Source organism: Sturnira hondurensis, unplaced genomic scaffold, assembly GCF_014824575.4.
Source record: "Sturnira hondurensis isolate 20B ecotype Veracruz unplaced genomic scaffold, ASM1482457v3 Scaffold0014384, whole genome shotgun sequence".
NCBI lineage: Eukaryota > Metazoa > Chordata > Mammalia > Chiroptera > Phyllostomidae > Sturnira > Sturnira hondurensis.
In genome coordinates, this window is record NW_028087015.1 from 12641837 (window position 1) to 12656472 (window position 14636).

At 40.1% G+C, this 14636-nt stretch overlaps 1 protein-coding gene across 2 annotated transcripts in view; it reads right to left on the bottom strand.

Moving 5' to 3' along the window:
- NSUN2 (NOP2/Sun RNA methyltransferase 2) overlaps positions 1–14636 on the bottom strand; it is a 30558-nt gene extending 15922 nt beyond the window's left edge. The window contains exons 1-10 of one of the 2 annotated variants that reach the window (XM_037062977.1): positions 14413–14636; positions 14113–14329; positions 13837–13994; positions 13159–13263; positions 9407–9512; positions 6575–6646; positions 5670–5754; positions 4475–4667; positions 2678–2752; positions 1495–1625 (exon numbers count right to left, since the gene is read on the bottom strand). In XM_037062977.1, the coding sequence (XP_036918872.1) occupies positions 1495–1625; positions 2678–2752; positions 4475–4667; positions 5670–5754; positions 6575–6646; positions 9407–9512; positions 13159–13263; positions 13837–13994; positions 14113–14214 (1027 nt within the window). In that variant the 5' untranslated portion in view covers positions 14215–14329; positions 14413–14636. Of the gene's footprint in view, positions 1–1494; positions 1626–2677; positions 2753–4474; positions 4668–5669; positions 5755–6574; positions 6647–9406; positions 9513–13158; positions 13264–13836; positions 13995–14112; positions 14340–14412 lie in introns of both variants that reach the window. The other variant, XM_037062976.1, reaches the window with a different exon arrangement.

Genomic DNA, 14636 nt, shown 5'->3' on the forward strand with positions numbered 1-14636 from the left:
ACATTATGACCATGCAAAAAAATCATCCAGAAAGCACTCTTTCTGTAGACTGCCATGAGTGCAGAAAAAGTAAAATAAATCCATCAAATTCAGACCTAAAGGACAGCAATGAGGACTGACCACACAGTACGGACCAGCCAACCACTGAGAAAGCCACTGGAAGCCCACATGGCTGTGGATACCACCTCAGGACATGTGCATCTGTCTCCTTCACTTACTTCGCACTCACATGGTAAGTCTGGTAGTGTTTTATTCTGGAAGTTTGAAATTTCTCATGATTTGTCTTAAGGAGACTATGACGGGAAAGGTTATCATTTCAGTGAAAACATGAAAGAAAAAATAATACTCTACATAAAAATATTATGGAAACTGCTGTTTCAAAACATTTCATTGAACAGCGCTATAAGATGGCACGCCCTTTCAAATGGATACTACCAGAAACACAGAAAATGACAAGTACTAGCAAGGACACAGACAGCTGGAACCCATGTGCACTGCTGGTGGAACAGTGAAATGGAACAGCCACTATGGAAAACAGCACGGGAGGTCCTGAGACAGAATGATCACGTCACCCCAAAGACCTGAAAGCAGGGCTTCAAAGTTACTGCACACACGGCAGCAGCATTACAATGAAGAAGCCACCCAAGTTTCCACCAACCGATGACTAGACATGGTCTGCATGCGCAATGGAATACCATTCAGCCTGAAACAGGAAGGAAACTGACACCTGCTACGACATGGATACACCCTGAAGCCATTATGCTAAGTGAAGTAAGCTGTTAACAAAAAGAAAAAATACTGTGATTCCACTCACATGAGACACCTAGACCGGTCAAACTACAGAGACAGAAACACAGTAGGGGGAGAGGACAATGGGGAGTCATTTAATGGGTTCAGAATTTCAGTTTTCAAGAACTCTGGAGACTGGCTACACAACAATGTGAATGTACTTAACACTACTGAACTGTGTATTTAAATACAGTTAAACAGTAAATATTAAGTTATGTGTGTTTTACCACATTTACATTTAAAAAATTGTGATAGGTTCTAATTGTTCACACTTAATAAAGTGGGCAAAAAGTTTGCAATTCATGTAAGAACAACAGATCCATTGCATAAGCTTGTTTCCCACTAAAGATATCTCATTTTAGGGTTTACAGACTAAAACTATAAGCAAATACCCAGGAAAAAGTCTAAAGGAGCAATTTTCAACCTTTTTCATCTCATGACCCACATAAATTAATTACTACAATTATGTGCCACACCCAAAATTACATTTTTTGGCTCTGACAAAGAAAGGTGTAATTTTGACTCATTCTCACCAGATGACTATTGTTGTGTTGGCTGTTTTCATTTTTGGGACAATCTAAGAGAAAAAGGGTCCGTGTCCCCGACCGAACTAGTTGGGCATGACAGCTGAAAGTCACTGCACTACAGCAATGAAGATTTTGAAAAGTACACACTTTTATTAAAAGGCCAACCCAGCACGCTTACCTTCACTTTTTTCCAGTAAAGACGCTATGACTGCTTCATCTTCAATAGGGTTCAGTGAACATGTAGAATACACCATCCTGCCGCCCTCCACCAGCTGCTCAGCACCCCGTGTAGCAATCCGCAGCTGTAAGCTAAGGGTTGAACATACTCAGTCGGGGACCCAACACGGCTGGACGGCATGCACTTCAGATGCACCATGTCACATATTTATTACAAGTTTTTAGGACAGGCTTAAACGACCCTAAGTAAAATACGTAATTCCCATCAAAACACAAACAAACAAACAAACAAAACCCCTTACGGTTCTAAGTGAAGTTAGGATAAGCCTACAAAAGATGTGTCATTTTAATGTGTCAAACCAGTTATATAAAACTGGTTTGGATGTTCTGTGTACCTTTCCCAGCATCTCATCAAGAAAGCATAAACTCATTAACAACTGAATTCAACATCAAATTTCATTATTGAAAAGCCTCCATACTTATACAAATACTTGATATTCCTTTCCATAAACAACTTGTATCCTTTAATACATTCCAATCCAAATGCCTATTTCACAAAAACAGTGGTATTTAACAGAGAAGTAAAATCTCATGAAGTTATTAATGGTGAATATTCATTAATACACTTATACTTAATCATGCATTGCTCTTATAAGACTATATAATTTTAAATTAAAAAAACACAAAGTTCTATAGATCATACAATTGGAATTGTACAAAACAGGCACTCAAGAAATCCACAGGCACTGAAAACTACTATAATACATTAGACATGAAAGAAGTTACCTTTGAGGTATGAGATTCTTTCTCCTTTTAAGAATTCTCAAAAAAGAATTTAAAGACAGTAAAAAAATATTTCTGAGATCAAAATACTGAACAAAATAATTCAACACAAAAGAACAAAACAGCCAGGAAAAAGACAGTAGGTAAATGGGCATTTCATAAAAAAGTGTGAAGTGACAGGAAACTCTTACAAAAGGCATTTTAAATCAGTATGTATCTAATATGTGTACAATCTTCAGTTCTAAAAACAACTACATCTGACGTTTGAGTAAGCTTCCATGAAGGTGGCCCTCATTGATGCTTAAGGGTCAAAGACCTGGGTGCCCATTTGGGTCATTCAACAATAAATCTTGACCAATCTACTTGTCAAACAGTGTTGTCAGCTACAAAGTTTTACCTACCCATGCAGCTGCAAGCTATTTAGGGTGGTCCACTTTTTCCAAACATCAATGTTTTTTCTCATAGTGCCATCTCCACTGAAAAGAAAGATATTTAAAAATTTAAAACTCTCTACAGGTCGAATCAGAGTTTAACAAATATGTCACATTCAAGCTAAATTATAAAACAGCTATTGTTATTATCATACATACCCACTAGGAAAACAATCTACATTCTTACAAACTACAATCACCTTCCTATTTGTTTTGGGGGACACTCTAGCACATTAAGCTCTTTAATTATACTTAAATTTTCAAGTCAGTAGGAAAATAAAAACCTCTTTCAACACTCACAGAGACAGTAATTTGCTTCCATTTGACAGACCTACTAGCAAAACTCATTTTCAGTCCTAGGAGAGAACCAGGAATACACACAAGATATTTTGGTCTTGTTACTTAGGAATTTGGTGAATCAAGACTGGTATTCTCATCAGAATTACATGCATATGTAAACTTACACTCATAAAGGACTTTCCATAGCTAATTAATTTAATTTCTTTACCAAGGTTTTTCCATGTATCAGTTAAACATTTTTGATTCCCTACTTTATTCAATGAAAATTATTTCACAAATTTTATAATGCGGGCTTGATTCATTAATCTTTCTGTCCATGTCTAATTTTATCCTCCCAATTTTTCTGCATTAATTCCTGCCTCTGTAAAGTTTAATTCTTCTTGTGGTCTCATCACATGTCCTTGAGACGCAGGGTCTGCAGGATGGAAATGTCCTATGACATATAACGGCTATCAAATGACGTCCCTCACTTGTATGTATGGTGGTGACTTAAAAGTCTACCATAATTTTAGGAATTTTTTTTTCAGCTTACAACTTAGTGCTCATAAGGTCACTTTATTCTCACAATATTGAAACAAAAAAATATGTTACACTTCTCATCAAAAGATCAAGGGTAGGAAAACATCTGCTCCAAAGGAAAATTAGAAAATTGTAATCCAGAAAAAAAGAAATGCACTTCATGATCAATTTTAAATTTTACTTTGAAAGGGAATTTTTCCAGGTACTTAAAAACTCAGCCATATCCAGTGCTACCGGCTACAAGCCAAGTCCTGCTCCTAGTGGTTAATCTGCCACTTGTTTAAACACGGAGAATTTAATATGGATGTATCCTGGTTAAGCACTGTTCAGTGCTAACAAGATTTTGTGGAAGTTTCTGTATTCTAGTCTCACTAAACACATGTGTTGAAAAGGTATTAATTAAATACACCCTTGTAACCATTACCTATGTCACTGCCTCCAGGAACTTAATGACCACCTTTAGTTTGATTCATATCTTTTTGGAAAAACTCACTCAGTTGTGTCATGAAATTCTCTTAAAGGCAAACTCTAAAATGAATTTCTCTAAAGTCTGAACTCCTACACTGTGCTAAACAATGTAAGACTCAAAATGAAAACCTGATGTGATTATTTGATGACTCACTTGAAGTACATACTCACTGAAGTACAAGCATAGGACACACTGATGAGCAAATCATGTGTGTGTTTACGATGCTTCTTTCCTCTCAGGGATTTTCTTCATCTCTTTTTAGACTAGCAAAGCACCCCTTTACCTGTGCTCCACATGCTCAGTCTGCTGAACCACTAAAACTCTGTGTCTACCTTCTGCCTTACGTCACAATGTCTCTCTTCACATCAGTTCACACAAGTCATATGTACCACTGTGTGTTCATGTGCACCTTCATTGTAGTCTGTATGTGACTTAATTCCTCAGTGCATTCTGGGCTTTCTGGCTTCTTGATAAAATACCTGCAAGGGACATCACATAAGATGCGATCGTAGAAGAGAACCTCTTTCCTTCCATTCACATCTATCATGAGTCTCGGTATGCTGGATGCATCATGGTTGACCACCATGATGCAAGGACTGCTCAACCTCTTCGCCTGATGAACAAGCAGATAGCAGCGCTTGTTGTCCACATCATTCGCAATGACAAATCCCTCTGGGAACATAAAATTGCAGTGTGGGGTGACAAACAGCACAAGTAACTCCTGAAATACATGACCTGTAGGTTGGCATGAGCGAAGTGGCCCCACCAAACTTCTGAGTGTAAGACTAGCTAGGACTACATAAGTGATCCAAAAAAGAAACCTAGTGTGAGGCTCAGCATGATTTCACGGTCACTAAAAATTCTGAAACTTCAGGATTCATTTGTTCAACAATTATTCACTTTGTATCAATTATTATGCCAAAAATGTCTTTCCTATTAGTAACTATTAACTAAAACAGGAGGATGAGGGCAGAGTGAAAGGTGTAGAAAACAACAGAGTCACCTGGCAAATGTTTAAAAACGGTGCACCCGTGCTGGAGCGCCATCCTAGGCTCTGTGAGTCAGACGGCTGGGGCGGGGCCTAATGCTCCTGAATATTCCTTGGGAGGAGCTGAGCTGAATCTCAGCTAAGAACCTGCTGGAAACGTTCCTGGGAGCCACCTGCTCTCACTATGCTTCCTCTCTCATCTCCAGCAAAATGGTAAATATGCCTGGTAACATTTTATAATCAGTATCACTCTTTTAATGGAAGTAAAGGAGATAAAGGTACATAAAAATAGTAAAACTAACAAATGCTATGAATAGCATTTTTGTATCTTTATAAAGTCCCTACAAAGGAACATCAGTGATATTGTAACAGTTTCCATTTTCTGAGTACTTTGCAATCTCGTATCACATCCTCCAGTTCAGGACTGATGGCTCATTCCATACATGGAGACTAGTAACGTCACCTAACTCACTCCATAAATATGGTGGTAGGCTATGAACCTGGGGAGTTGGACAGTAGCTCTTAACCTGATTCCAAACTAAAGGCTGGTTGGAAAATGAATCACCGGTGGTGGTGTGAGAATGTCCTGTTCTTTCAGGGAGGCTCCAGGCACTGTTCTGTTCTTTTCCTGCCTACAACCCACCAAGGCAGCATCTCTGCCTCCGAACCCCCAGTCCAACGCACACCTGGGAAAGGGACGTTCATGTCGGCATGCAGCATTTCAATTAACTGTGTGGTCTTCGATCCAGGCGCTGCACACATATCTAAGATCTATTAAAAAGCAAGAAAATGTTTGAGACTTTTAAGAAATCAAACAATCTACATTTAATTTAAAAGTTCAAGTCCTTCTAGCATTTTGATTTCTATTCAAAGATCTAAATATATTTCCTTATAGAATGATTCTAGATGTATGTAACTGATGGGGAGCTCATAACAGAGAATGCCCCCAAATCACAGTGACAAAGATACTCTCTCCACAGGGAACAGGAACAGGTGGCACTAGAAACCAGTAAGGGCAATACACTTAGAACTGAATGAGTAACGATACTCCATGCAAGAGCGCTGTAACATTCTGCTAAGGAGAGAGCTACATGAACTAAAATCTCAGCTTGGCAATGACTGACTAGTCCCTGTGACCTTGGGCCAGCTACTTCAACTTTTCCCCGTCTCCTTTCCTCATCTGGGGGCAGTGGCAGCATCCGCCCTGCCTCCAGAGATGGGTGGACAAGAAAATGAATTAATTCATGAAAACAGTGCAGAACAATGCTTGGCATGTAACCACCTCTCAGTACATGTTCACTATAATTTTCAATCTGATTTAGTCGACTGAGACTACTGAAGATAATCTGTATAATAAGTAAACAAATTCAGAAACAAACTTTAAAAGGAAAGGAAACAGTTAAGTGATTTATAAAAATTAAATAGGACAAAAATGCAGAAAAGAACCTAGAGGGAAATATATCCCTTTCTCCTTATCCAAAGTGACAGAAAACAAAAACTCATTATATTAAGGAAAAAAGGTCGCAACGACACAGCCAACACACACAGGCAGCACCCTGCCCACCAAAATGTTCTGTACAATACACAATACCTTATGGTGAGGTTGAGCATTAAGCAACAATGGTGGAATCATACTAACAGCTTCTTGCCGACTGATATTTCCCTTGGAAAATAAAATTTAAAAAATGTCAAGGATGACGCTGAAAAGGCAGAAAATTTCAAATGCAACAGAAAAATGTCATATAATCAACCACACACAGAATGAGAGTTGGCACTATCACCCAAACACAATAGGACAGATTTTCATACTACTGGATAAATGGTTGCTACTTGAAGGCTACGTGAGGATGAGGATGAGCACTCACACTAAAACCCACTGTTAGAAAAGCACTGAATTTTAAACTTTTATAAAAGGGGTTGTAAGCTGACATAGCCCCTACTCCCCGCCCTCAGAACATCCAGAAACTGGATGGCATGTCTCAAAGGCAGACAATGCCACTTAAATACCTTCAGCAACGGGCGCAATCAAAGGGAGCACAGGAGAAACTCAGTAAGCTTCTCCCTCTCAGCTCAAACTGTCACTTCTATTTCTCAGTTCTCGTTTTCAGGTACAGCCCATGCCTGCTTTCTATTCCGGAGAACTGCCTCTAACAAAGACGCAGACTTCAACCACCGCTCCCCTCTTTCCTTCCCCGAGATAAACCATCTAAACTTCCTCACTAAATCGTCCTCAAGATCTCCACTAGTGGGCCAGGGCATCTGTTAAGATGCACACCTGTTCAGATTCAAACGAAAGTTTTCATTTTATTTTTTTTTTATTTTAATTGTTGTTCAAGTACAGTTTTCTGCCTTTTACTCCCATCTCAGCCCACCCCCCAGCTCTCCCCACCTCCCTCCCACCTCCACCCCACCCCCAGTTTTTGTCCATGTGTCCTTTATACTTGTTCCTACAAACCCTTTCCCCTTTCCCCTGAAATTCCCTCCCCTCTCTCCTCTGATCACTGTCAGCCTGCTCTCTACTTCAGTGTTTTTGGTTATACTTTACTCAAAAAGTTTCTTGATGAAATCCAGCTCTTGTCTCAATCAAAACTCTATTTTAACAGCCCGAAGAATGAACAGTTACAAAGGAGGGGGCTGGCTATAAAACGCTGGCTACCAGGAGGCTTTGGCCCCATTGCAACAAGGGCCCTTTGTACTTGAACGACCAGCACTCACCTTATGCATTTGCCTGTCAGAATCTAAACAAGGACTCGTACGTTCATACCTGCTAATTTTCATCTTACGGGTTTCAGGCCAGCAATGAGTCTGAAGACTGAACCTTGACCAACTCACTAGGCACACTAACTCCAAGCTTTGTGATTCTGACAAGCTTGCCTTCTGTTTTCACCCTAGTTTTCAATTAAAGCATTAGAGTGGGAAACTCTAATTAGAGTGGCCCTTGACTACAGACATCCTGGCAATTAATCTTGTTTCCTAAACACATCCTAAAGAGGTTTGACAGTCAGCCTTAAATAAAGAGAGTATCTCATCCTGCTGACTTCTGATCAAAAACTGGACTGTTTCCCTGTAATACATGCTACCGACATTAAACTCCCATAACCTCCACCTTTCTAAGCTGCTAAAATTGGGCTCATTACAACCTATCCACCCATTATCACTCCATTCTCCACAAACCCTCTGCTTGTAACAAGTTGTAACCTGCCTTTGGCAGTTTGTTGATCTTTATCTGACCTTGCTTCTCAATGGAAGCTGAGTCAGAGAACCCTTCTTTAGTTTGGGCCCAAGTACAGAATCACAAATGAGGCAGCACTCAGTTCTGTATATTCCTAATAATAGGAGGTGGGGTGGAAAGCCAGGCAAACAGGAGCCCAGTTTACCAGGTTACCTAAGTGAGCACCAAGCTGCAATGGTAGGAAATAGCTGCGAGTCAAGGCAAGGTTAGAACTGCGTGAAGTGAAGGGTTTTTCTACATTGGCTGTGGCTTCAGGGGCAAAAAATATGAAAACCATGTTAACTCTGTTGAGAGAATACAGGAGGGGGAAAAAGAAATAATATCGTCTGTTGACACACAGATGCTTCCTTGGCTAGATTAGAAAACAGGAAGGGAGAACTTCTGATTGAAAATGTGAGACTGCTAAGAATTCCAGAATAAAAAGGAACAGCAAAGCTTACAATATCCAAAGTTCATGGGAATTTATTTAATCATGTATTGTGTAAGAAAAATAGCTATTTTGTTAGGAAAAATTTGATGCTAAAGGTTTAAAGGTCAGTGACCATAATGACAAACATTCTCTGTCATCAGGAATCTGGGATGGCACAGAAACCAAGAGGGTGAAGACAGTGTCATTCTAGAGAACCAAAGTTGTCCTACTTAGGTTGTGTTTTTGGTTACTGTTGCCATGTATACACCTTTGTTATGGCAAAGGTGGAGTACAGACAGGACCAAGAAAGAAACAGAAATGAGAAAAAGTGAGTTTAAAAGTCTGGGCTTTAGTAAAATAAGCAACACAGCCATAAAAACACGAGACTTTCTCGGTACAAGCACCTGGCACACGCACCTGAGAAAGAGGAGGGGGTGGGCTGAGTGGCTGTCTCCCGAATAGCATGCTGCCTGGCAGAACGCCGTGTGCCCCTCAGTTCCGCAGCCACCGAACCCAGGAGTAGAGCAAGACACAATCGAACTGACAGCTGTGATAATATTGCTATTAAGATCCATGGTTAGTACAACCAAACAATAGCTATATAATCACAAATTACATGTGGAATACACAGTTAAACGAGTCTTTCTTACAAGCTTTACCTACTTGATTGTTCCCAGTGACAAGCATGGTTAAAAATATAACACTAATGTATATTTAAAGCTTTAACAAAACCTGTCTTAAATTTATCCTCTAGATAAATTTGTCTAAAGAACTCTACTCACAGATTCTGTTTCGCTAACCAGAAACTGGTGAAACTTTTCCAATTGTGGAGACTTTCTCAAGATTTTTCGGCTCAAATTTGTGTGCCAGGCAAGTTCCTCAGGATACCTGACCAAAAAAAAAAAAAAGCAAAACATTTATGGACTGCATACATTAAAGTGCTCCAGATCATACAGCAAACGAAAACACCCAGTTTTTTTTTTTGCTTGTTCATCCATAATCCTCTCCAGCACATTCAGCCAACACTGCATGACATCCCCCAAGACACAGGAACATGGTTCTAAGTGACTGGATCATGGCCCAGGCAGAAACCGGAGAGCCTTGGGGGGGTCACAGGACACGCGTGCATGTGACAACACAGTAAAACCATGACAACGCATGTTTAAGATCTGATGAAAAAGTGGAGTTCTCTGCTCTTCACCCTGTATGCTAAATTAATGGTGTAAAGATCATCAGAAAAAAGACATAACAAATTTCTTATATTTAAAGAAGTACAGCCCTGGCTGGTGTAGCTCAGTGGATTGAGCGCGGGCCTGCGAACCAGAGGATCGCGGTTCGATTCCCAGTCAGGGCACATGCCTGGGTTGTAGTCCAGTTCCCTGCAGGCCAACTCCCAGCAGGGGACTCACAAAAGGCAACCATACATTGATGTTTCCCTCCCTCTCTCCTTCCCCTCTAAAGATAAATAAATAAATAAAATTAAAAAAAAAAAAGTACGTGTCACACAGAAATCAAAATAATGTAGTAGGGCAGGTATCAAAATGTTTGACAAACAGTTTATTACAATTTTGTTACTACATTTTTCCCTATTTCTAAAACAAGCCAGTCTAATAATGCCCTGAAATGTTTTATATATCAAAAATCCTTGGAAATTACCAATGCATTCATTTGAACTCCTATCTCGTTACTTATTCAGAGCTAAGAACAAAACATCTCCATAAATATGTGTATTTGAACTTTCTATAAATGATAACATCACTGATCAGGAATTGTTATTTTTTAACTCAGCCTGTACCTGTCCACTGATGACCAATTGCGTAAGTCAGAACTCTGCCGACACACTGCTTGTACCATGTTCAATTCACCCAATGCCATCCTGAACATAACATGGCATTCAGTGATAAAATCTTACTCTCATTTTACTACTTTTATTAAGTCTCAGGTGCAATAATGGGCTCCATTTAACAATGCAAGGTTGCAATGTTTCCATGTGTCAAATACAGCTCAGGTAACAGCCATGAAAATGAAACCAGAAAGTCTGAAAAAGAATACATTCAACTGCTTTGAAATATTGAGTGATTATTTGACAGAAACATCCTCACGCATTAAGATACTAAGAGTTCTCTCTACCAAAGAAAGAAGTTAAAAATTACACTGGCTAAATCTGTTCACAGCCACCTCAAAATGCCCCCAGCACTTTGGTTCTATGCCCGTTTCCTTCTTTAACACTCAACCTGCTTCAAAAATATAAAATCAAAGTACAATCATACTTATGAGGCAATTTTTTTTAAATATTCCCTTTTTTTTTAATTTTAAATATTCCCTTTGGTCTCATTAGAGGTGAAACGGCAGGGAAACATTCAGATTTGGCGTTAGCTGGGTACTATTCCACAGAACCTGCCACTCCCTTGCAACCCTCACCACAGTGAACACCTAAAATGTTACTTCTGTATAACTTCTGGCAAGGCTAAAATATCTGTGACCAATGACAGACGTGTTACCACCATACCAAATAACCAAACTGCCAACACCATGAATTTGAATTCTGCACACCACTGCTTATTTTCAAATATAATAAGCAGTTTAGATATAACTTCAGCAAGTATTTCCTGTGTGCCTTATAGATAGAATTTCTAATAAGTAAAAATGTAAATTTACTATAAAAGACCAAAATTCTACTCTAAGTAATTATGACTGTGAAAGCTGTTAATCTTATGAAACAGTATATTTTAAAATGTACAAATAATTAAATACAAAAACAGGCTGTTAAATTTTAAAAAATGTCTCCAATACAGCTTTAGAAACAACATTTTTGAGCCAACAAATATTTATTAAAGTCTTAGATTTTAACAACAAAAGTCACAAAAAACTATATTTAATTTTTAGTTACATAATTCAAATTTAGTTCACGAGACTCTGAAGTCCAATCTAAAAGCCTGTTTTGACGTTGAGGATAAATTTAAAGCACCACTGTCACCTTTATGCCTCAAAACTTCTTAAGGGGAAAAAATCTAAGTACATACAATATCCAAGGAAAAATCATCTTCAATCCACACATTAAAAAGAACAAAACGAATAATAGGTGTGTTCTCTACAACTGTCTAAGTAACTTTCATAGAAACTCTTTAGGAAAATTTCTTACAGCCCTGAGACTATGAAAAAAAAAAAGAAATCCGCACAAGATGTAAGTCCTATATTTAAAATTCCTTCTAGAAAGCAGGGTTCCCACAAACTAACACATTTTATTCCACTAGGTACCAAAAGATTAAGAACATTATATTTCTGCATTATGAGCAATACAGAAAACCATTAAACATCTTGGTAAGTTTCTGCTTTACTTGCTGAGATATATGGTATCCTACATCTGATCACAGAATTTGGTTAAATAAATATTTACCCAGTGAAACTATCATGCAGTTATCACTAGTAATGAAAAAAACTAAGTATTAGGAACTCAAACGTTATACAATATGTTGTTCACACACTTCAGTTGGTGTGTTCAGAACATTAAAGCAAACAATAATGTGAAGAGAATGGCTGGCTATTATTAGACAGTGATTCGCTTTTACTCGCCAATCAACCTCAGCTTTATACTGACTTTAGCAGTGGCCATTCATCATTCACTCAAAATGTGTATGCTCTGCATATCTATGACGTGGACACTGACACTCCAAACGGCAACGAAAGAAAGAAAAGCCAGTGTATCGACAGCTCATGACTAATGAAAACCTGACCCCAAAAGGTATCTAAAAAGGAAAAATAACATCAGACACTTGAACAGTCAAAACCTCCAAAGTTGTCAGATAATGTCAGTTAAGGTCACCTTTTTATAGCAATCACTTAAGTTTTTTGTTTTGTTTTGTTTTGTTTTGTGAGAATTTTAAGTGCCTCAAAGTTGATAGTCTAAAATGTAGAACTATAACAATTTATTTTAATGACTCCCCAGGGTTTGGCTCAATGGTTTGTGCTTGAGTACTCAAGGCATTTACAAGACAAGACTAAAAATTAGGTTGTCAACATAGGGGATCATCTTTACACAAGTAAGAGTTGAACTAGGCGGTGAAACAAGTAACCTACAGAACAGTTAAAAAAAAAGGGGGGGGTGCTTAGCAAGTAGGGCAGGAGTGTGCTGGGGCACCAGAAACCGTAAAGACAAAATCAGCTGGAGCTGTCTGCTGCACATTTACCAGGTTAAGCCATTTTTCTGAAAGTAGCGAAGCCACTCAACAAGTTTTGACATGAGAAAATAGGGGGCTTAAATGGAAATGGTAGAAGTGGTAACGTCAAGGAAGCAAAGGGGTTGAATTGACTGGGAAACATTAATTAAACTCAATGACTCAGCCAGACAGAGCTGTAAATCATACATGATAACTTGCACACCAGTGTAATCATTGGGTAAAAAAACATGAAGATGTCTCAGCAGTATGTTCAGGTTCTTTTGTGCTAATAACAGATGCATTACTAAGGGGTACATTCAAGTGACAAAACTTAAAATCCCAGAGACGCATCCAACAACATGATGCCTTGTACTTACCAGCTCAGGGGTTGTGGAACTTCGACTTTCTGACCATCCACCTCCAGGTTCTCCAATTCCTTGAAATACTTGTTCTTTAAGCAATGTAAAATTTCTTTTGCATGGCTATTAGAAAAAATGAGTAAGTTTCAAAACAATCTGAAAGGCTACAAATAGCTTATTTTTTTGCGAAGTTAAGATTTAAGTGATTTAAAACTAAAACCATATTTATATGGAGAGAAAACATTCTTTAATCACTGCCTTTTCACTCTTCTTTCAAAATTTAAACAATTCTGTTTAATCACTACAGGATGCTAAACTAATGCAACATGCATTCTTCCCTTCTAAATATTCCTACAGTTCCATTTGTACTTACAACTCATCTTGGAAAGACATAACTACAAATGCACAAAAAGGGAGAACCAGAAACTTTACCCAAACTCAGTAATGTCACAAATGTTCATGTGTTCCAAAGGGTAGGCGTCCTCGAGGACCCATCCACCCTTTCTCAGACTGTGTTTTCATTTATTTTAGCTTCCCACTGACCTATTCCACTGGACCCTGTGCTCCCTCCTATATATTTCCAGGCTCTCGGATGCACACCGCTGACCTGCAGCGGTTCTCTAGCACTGTTAACACCTCTCAGGCAAAACACACTCGTTACTCTCAACTCTAAAGAAAATATATACAAGGCCTTACCTTTTATAACCAGTAATTCTTAAAGTGGCCGGGAGGGGCTCCCTGAGCGCATCCATGAATTGGTCCCACTCGCCCTCCGGTACAATCTTGAGCTCCTGATAGTAGTGCTCAAAGAGCTTGTTCTCCTTGACGATCTCCGGGTACCCGCCTTCCCAGCCCTGAGGAACAAAAGGGGAATCTGCTCAGGACTCAAGGAGCAGCTCCTTGCCGCCCCGCAGGTCTCGGGGTCCGGGAGGCCCTCTCGGGCAACCGACCTGCCCTCGCTCCAGCTCCTACCGTATCACTACGCTTCCCGCAGCCCTCGGCTCCGTCCTCCGAGTCCTCGGGCCGCCGCTGTTGCTGCTGCTGGAGCCGCCGGCCCCGAGACCGCCGCCCCATGTTCCACGCGGTTGCGCACGCCGCCCGCCACCACCGACTCGCCACCTCCGCCTGCGCGCACTTCCGAGCTGCTGCTCGAGGCCCCCGTAGGTCCGCGCCTCCGCCTCTCCCGGGCCTGTAAGGACCTGCAAGAGGTAAGTCAAAAGCACCGCGACCGATACTCCCAGAAAACAACGACCAACGGGATCCGCTGACAACCTGAGTGGACAAGTGGCAACAGAAAGCAGTCGCAGAGGCGTCTCCGCATGGACTGTCCGGGTTCCTCGCGCGGCTTCAGGCAGCTCTAGGGACAACCCGCAATCGCGCACGCGCAGAACGGGGAGGGCGCGGCAGGCTCGGGGGTGGGGTTCCGCTGCGTGGGTGGGGTAGAAGAACTGCAGACCCGCCTCCCGTCGCGCGGTAGGCTGAGTCGCGGGCGCTAG